Raw genomic sequence first — 6665 nt, forward strand, 5'->3', positions numbered from 1 at the left:
GGCTGGGGCCAGGAAGCTTTCGGGGGCCGGGCCTCCGGCAGGCGGGAGCCAGCAGAGCGGCCTCCGGGGCCGCGCCCAGGCCAGGAGCTCCGAGCCGAGCAGGTGACTCGGCAAATTCCCGGAGCCGCGCGTGGACCGCGGTCGGCTCAGGCCGCGGCCGCTTTAAGACGCTGGCCCCGCCCCGGGGCGTGGCCCGCCGGGCTCGGCGGTCGGGGCGTGGCCCCAGGCCCCGCCCCCGGGCCGCGCGGGCGCATGGGCCGTGCGGGGCGCGGGCGCCCGTGGCACTTTGAACCGCGGCGCCGGGCGGTTGCTGCGGGCCGGGGTCGCGCCCGGGGCAGGTGGGAGTGGAGCCGGCCCGGGCCACCGCTCCGCCATGGCGGCCGAGGCGCGCGTGTCGCGCTGGTACTTCGGGGGGCTGGCCTCCTGCGGGGCCGCCTGCTGCACGCACCCGCTGGACCTGCTCAAGGTGAGGCCGGGCCGGGCGGCGGCGCCGCGCGGGAGCCTCCGCAGGGGCTGGAGGGACGGCCTGCCCCCCGCTCGCCCCGCTCGCCCCGCCGCTTCGCGCTTCGATCCCGGCGTGAGCGCGGCCTCCCCGCACACCCCACGCGCCCCAAGCTCTAGACACGCTCCTGCCGACCCAAGGGCCCGGCGGGGGGGCAGTGCGGCCGCGATGCCGGCTACCCCGGGCTCGGCGAGACCCTGTCCCCAGGGGAGAGCTGCCGGGTCGGCCCCTGCGGGTGCGGACTTGGGCGGCCACAGGTGTCGGCCCCTCCGGGTCTGCGTGGGGCCGGCACCCAGAGCCTCGGCCAGGCCACCTTCCGCCTGGGGCGCGCCGCCCGCGAGGGGAAAGGAGCCCGGGCTCGTGGGGCGACCCGGCCCGCTTTGGGCTGCGGCCTTCCGAGCGGTGGGTGGGCCCCGGGCAGGGTGTCAAGACCACAGAGCCCTGTGTGCCTGGGACTCCCACCCTTTCAAGTGGACAGCTCCCCGCCAGGGAGGCATGTGTGCTTTTTTTTCCTTTGTAAAAAGTGCTTATGTGGCAGAATAAGACAGAGCTCCCTTGTTCCCCAGGGCCAGCCAAGGGGGGTTGTTTTCTGACCCCGCCTCACCAGAGAACAAAGAAAGGGCCTGCAGCTTTACCCATTCAGCTCAGGGAGCTCTGCCCTGGAGTCACCCCCTGCCTGTGGGCAGGGTGCGGCCAGCCTGCTGACCCAGCTTTGGGGATTCTTGTGTCTGCAGGGGTGTACAGGCCTGCCCCTTCACCTGCAGACCTCTGCTTCCTAAAGGGTGGGTCAAGCTTTTCTAATTAGTAAGAATCAAGCCTGTAGTCCCCGTACTTGGGAAGCCAGGATAAGATCACAGGTTCAAGGCCAGCCTCAGCAACTTACTGAGACCCTGTTTGAAAAAATAAACGGCTGAAGCCAGGCGTGGTGGCGCACGCTTGTAATCCCCACACTTGGGAGGCTGAGACAGAAAGATCGCACAGATTCAAAGCCAGCCTCAGCTACTTAGTGAGGCTCTCAGCAACTTAGTGAGACCCTGTTTCCAAATAAAATATAAAATAGGTCTGGGAGTATAGCCCGGAGGTAGAAAGCCTCTGGGTTCCACCCCAGTACCACCAAAAAAAAAAAAAAGAAAAAGAAAAGAAAGAAAAGGCTGGGAGTACATCTCAGAAGCAGAAAGTCCTTGGGTTCCAGCCCCAGTGCCCCCAAATAAATAAAAGGCTGGCCACCTGGCCCTATAGGGGGACTGAGACCTCACTTGGCCTGAGGGGCCTGCACATGTACAGCCACACAGCCCAGGAGGCCGCTCTGGCTGCCAGAGAGAGGGGAGCAGCAGGGAGCGCACAGAAGGGGTGGTTCAACTTGGCAGAAGGGCCCCCACTTGAGGCCATTGCTGTGGACCCTGCCCCAGGTGAGGATCAGGCCTATGGCTCTGGCCGGGGCCCTGGAGGCCTCCCAGCTGGGCTTTAGGTGTTGACAGGCCGTGACCTTAGAGTCCCTTGCCCAAGGCCTTTGGGCGTCACTGCTTCTCAGCACCTGCCTAGTCTCGGTGCTCTCCTGCCATAGAACACTGCCTGGAGCGGCCCGGGCAGGTCGCCTCTGGGCAGCCTGGCACCCTGGGACCAGGGAGCACGTGGCCCCGCTGGAGGACAGGCAGCCCCGGCTGGAGAGCTGCGGCTGGGCTTCTCTCAGAGGGCTGTCCACCAGACCTCGGGGTTGACCATCTGAAAATTGTTTTGAAACTCCATGCTCTGTCCACTCTGCCTGCACCCGGCTAGTCTTCATGGCCACTTCTGGCCTGGATAGGAGCTGCTGTCCATGTGACCACCCTGTCCCGGAGCCCAGTCCCTCTGTCCTGCCTGGCTCACACTGAGGATGGCATGTTGCTCCCTCTGTCCCCACCCGTCTGGCCATCCTGTCCTCCTGGGCTCTCTGGCCGTGTATGGGGGCCTCAGCTGGCCGCGATGAGTTCCCGCAGGGTTACACGGGGTGGGGCTCTGAAGCTGTGGCCTTGGCCTCTGGGCCCCCTTCGGCACCGAGTATGGGCTGACTGAGCAGGGTCTGGGCACGCAGGGGGCCGTGAACAGTGACCTCACTGTTTTAAAATAGAGGAAGCCGGTGTGCTGGCGCAGGCCTGTGATCCCAGTGCTTGGGAGGCTGAGTCAGGAGGACTGCAGGTTGTTGGAGGACAGCCTCCGCAAGCAGTGAGACCCTGCTGGGTGTGCAGCTCAGAGGTAGAGCGTCCCTGGTTTAAAGAAAGAAAAGGAACAGGCTGGAGGCCAGGACTCTGCCACGCCTGCCTCAGTCTCTCCGTGTCCGAAGGGCGAAAGCCCAGGAGCACTGCAGGGCTCTCAGCAGCCGACTCTGGAGGGGGCTCAGCAGAGCGGGCAGGGCTGCGGCAGCGCCCTTCTCGCCACCGAGGCGCGGCCGCTGGCGCCTGCTCTGCACACAGCCGCCCTCCGTACCACAGGTGCACCTGCAGACACAGCAGGAGGTGAAGCTGCGCATGACCGGCATGGCGCTGCGGGTGGTGCGCTCCGACGGCATCCTGGCGCTCTACAACGGCCTGAGTGCCTCGCTGTGCAGACAGGTGTGGCTCCTGCCCGGCCCCGGGCTCTTCCTTCTCTCTCACCCTGCAATCAGCCTCTCGGGTCCTGGTCCCGAGCCCACACTCTGGACCGTGGACGGCACCCGGCCTGGGCTCTGACCTGCTGTGGGCGCCAGGGAGTCCCTGCTGCTCTTCCTCCTGCTCAGGACTTCCCGGGAGCCAGCGCCGCTAGGGGCTAGGGTGCACGTGGTTCTGCCTCCCACAGGTGCTGGCTCTGTTCTTGTGGCCGGGCCAAGACCACCAATAGATGGGGAAACTGAGGCTAGGGTGGGCTACAGATTGGTAAACTGGCTTGGTGCTTACCGGCAGGGTCTCCTTCGTTTGCGGGGTGATGCCTGGTGAGGCGGGGGAGCGCTGGCCCACCCCTCTGAACCAGACCCTCCCTCCCAGATGACCTACTCTCTGACGCGGTTTGCCATCTATGAGACGGCGCGGGACCACATGGCCAAGGGCAGCCAGGGGCCGCTCCCCTTCTCCAGCAAAGTGCTGCTGGGCGGCGTCAGCGGTGAGCACTGTGGGGCCGGGTGGGCAGGCGGGCGGGGCCTGGGGCCTGGGCATCCATCACATGTTGGCCCTGGGACGGTGTTGCCCCAGGTTTAACCGGAGGCTTTGTGGGGACCCCCGCGGACTTGGTCAACGTCAGGTTTGTGTGCCCTGCCCCCCAAGGCCAAGGGCTTCCTGTCCCAGCTGGCCCCGGGCTCACCCATGGGGCTTGCTGGGGTCCTGGGAGTTGGGGGTGCCCTGAGCCCACAGGCCGGCGCTGGGCCTGGAGAGGCGTGGGGATGAGCGCCCACCACACTCCTGTTTCAGGATGCAGAACGACATGAAGCTGCCCCCGACTCAGCGGCGCAAGTGAGTAGTGGGCAGGGTGCCAGGGACAGGCGGCCGCCTGTGGCTCGCGCAGAGGGCTGCGAGCTGGCCGTCTTCAGGAGCAAACACCGTGCCCAGCTGCTCCGGAGCCATTAGGGTGGCAGTTGCCCCGGACCTCTGGGCCCTTTCCTTGGGGACCTGCCAGCCCTGGGGATGGGCTGGGAGGCAGCCCTGTTTCTGGCTGAGCGGGGCATCCACTATCCAGGTGTCTGTGGGCACAGGGCGCCAGAGCCCCAGCCGTCATGGAGAGGTGCCCCCGCCCTGCGCTCCCAGAGCAGCCAAGAATGGTGGGGGCCTCTGCAGCAGCCCACGTCCTGCTGCAGCCGTCTAGTGCCCCCTCTGCCTGGCCTGCAGTGGGGCCGTGCAGAGCCTGGGTCTCTGTGGGGAAGATGACCAGGGACAGGGCAGCTCTGCCCGCACTCAGGACTGGTGTTAGCCAGCAGCCCCCGCAGTGGCCGGCGCCCGAGCTTCCCCCCAGGCGTACATGTCTGTGCAGGGCCACGGGACCTGTACCCCTCGGGATACCCTGCTGTGGGGGTGTGGCTCTTCCCCGCCTGGGAGAACCCCGAGCGCTGGTGGGAGGGGAGCCTCACGAGGACTGCCCTGTGTCTCTGGCAGCTATGCCCACGCCCTGGACGGCCTGTACCGTGTGGCCCGTGAAGGTGAGGGGAGCGGTGCCTGGGGGTGGGGCAGCGTGCGCAAGGACCCCGGGAGGCCGAGGGCTAGGCAGGGCTGCAGGCTGCCTGCCTGACCCCATCTTTCTCCCGCAGAGGGTCTGAGGAGGCTGTTCTCGGGTGCGACCATGGCATCCAGCCGTGGGGCCCTTGTCACCGTGGGCCAGGTAGGGCTTCCACACGGGTTGGGCTCACAGCAGCACCCTGCGCCTGGCCTCAGAGGACCCACAGCGCGAGGCCGTGGGCACTGGAGGTGGCGCAGGTGGTCAGGGCCGCGGCTGCTGCCCTGGGCCAGGTCCTTCCCGCCTAGGCCTCACTGCCTGCCCAGACAGGGCGCTTACGTAGGATAGCAGAGCAGGCGCGTGTGCCCGTGGCGGCATGGAGCGGCCACTTTCCCCAGTGGAGCTGTCTGAGGCCCTGCCCATCCCACCCATTGCAGCTGTCCTGCTACGACCAGGCCAAGCAGCTGGTGCTCAGCACCGGGTACCTGGCTGACAACGCCGTCACCCACTTCATCGCCAGCTTCATCGCGGTGAGCCTGCCGCGGCCGCCGGGGGGAGGGGTGCGGTTTGGGGGGCTGTTTGCAGGCCAGCCCGAGCCCAGCCCTGGGGGTACCTGGGGGACCAAGGAGCCTTTTGGGGCTGGCACCGGTGGGGTCCTGGCACATGTGAGAGGTGCCGCCCGCAGGCCTGGTGGTGACGAGCCCCTCCACAGGGCGGGTGTGCCACGTTCCTGTGCCAGCCCCTGGATGTGCTGAAAACCCGCCTCATGAACTCCAAGGGGGAGTATCAGGTGAGCCAGGGTGGTCCACGCTGCGGCCTCCTCCTGGGGCTGTGGGCGGGGACAGGCTGCCTGGCCACGTCCTTCCCTTCAGGCCCTCATCCCTGAGCTGGCCAGGGTGGGCGGGGTGTGCATCCCAGGCCCTCAGTTTCGTTTTAGTCTGACTTCCTTTAGGAACCGTGGAGCCGTGAGTGGCAGAGGGCGCCCCTGTGTGAGCCTCTGCGGCCCCTCCTGTCCCCTACTCTTCCTGACCCCCCCACGTCACGGGCTGCCACAGTTCAGTGCCCAGCCCCCTCCGCCTGTTGTGGGTACCCAGTGCCCAGCTGCCCCTGGCAACACTGGCGGGGTCCTGGTTGGCTGCATCAGCGAGGGGAGGCCATGACCTGATGGCGTGCCCGGGCCCTGCGGTGCCATTCGCACCCAGCCGCTCTCCCCGCGGGCACCCACTGCTCCGTGGGCACTGGGTCCCTGGGCGCTGCCCTATCTTGAACTGGAAGCTGGTCCTGTACTCCTTCCTCCGCGTCTCCTGCAGGGTGTTCTCCACTGTGCGGTAGAGACGGCGAAGCTGGGACCGCTGGCCTTCTACAAGGTGCGGCAGGTGGCGGGCGGCAGGCGGGCTCCCCCCAGCCCTCCAAGACTCACAGCTTGTCTCTGGCTCCCCACCCAGGGCCTCGTGCCGGCCGGCGTCCGGCTCATCCCGCACACCGTGCTCACCTTCGTGTTTCTGGAGCAGCTCCGGAAACACTTCGGCATCAAAGTGCTGACCTGACCGTTCGGGGTGGCCAGGCTCTACAGAAGAGTGGGGTCGGCCTCCTGCTCCCCGGCCTGGGCCCGCTCTGAGCCTTGGTCCCTGCTGACCCCTCCAGCTGCCCCTGCTGGGTGTTTACCGAGCCTCCCCCCTGGCTGGTGATTGGCTGGGCTGAGGCTGGTCCCGCCCTCGCCCTGCAGGCGCCTCCCCGCCCGGGCTGGCCTGTCCCCAGGGGCGCCCCTGTCACTGAGCTGAAGCATGTCTCCAGCAGCTTACACCAGGGCCGTGGGGGCGCGCGGGCTCGCCCCGGCACCCTCCGCGCACAGCTGCGCTTCTGCCTCCCGAGCGGGCCGTAGCTTTGCAGTGCTCCCAGGTGGTGGCCTGCAGGACCCCCTGCTCCAGAAGGGGAGCAGATGGTGAGAAGCCGCAGCCAGTGCCAGGAGGCCAGAGCTGGACCCGGGTCCCCGGCACCCTCCACGCCCAGC

General features: G+C 67.4%; 1 protein-coding gene across 1 annotated transcript; it reads left to right on the top strand.

Moving 5' to 3' along the window:
• Positions 1-373: 373 nt before the first annotated feature.
• Positions 374-6201, top strand: SLC25A10 (solute carrier family 25 member 10; the record flags this gene model as incomplete). Its single annotated transcript, XM_080712433.1, has 11 exons — positions 374-466; positions 2971-3090; positions 3499-3613; positions 3703-3751; positions 3919-3960; positions 4597-4640; positions 4749-4819; positions 5092-5184; positions 5367-5444; positions 5965-6021; positions 6100-6201. 11 exons carry the CDS (start codon positions 374-376, stop codon positions 6199-6201), a joined length of 864 nt encoding a protein of 287 aa, XP_080568559.1.
• Positions 6202-6665: the final 464 nt, after the last annotated feature.

Source organism: Muscardinus avellanarius (genome assembly GCF_963383645.1).
Source record: "Muscardinus avellanarius genome assembly, chromosome: 16".
NCBI lineage: Eukaryota > Metazoa > Chordata > Mammalia > Rodentia > Gliridae > Muscardinus > Muscardinus avellanarius.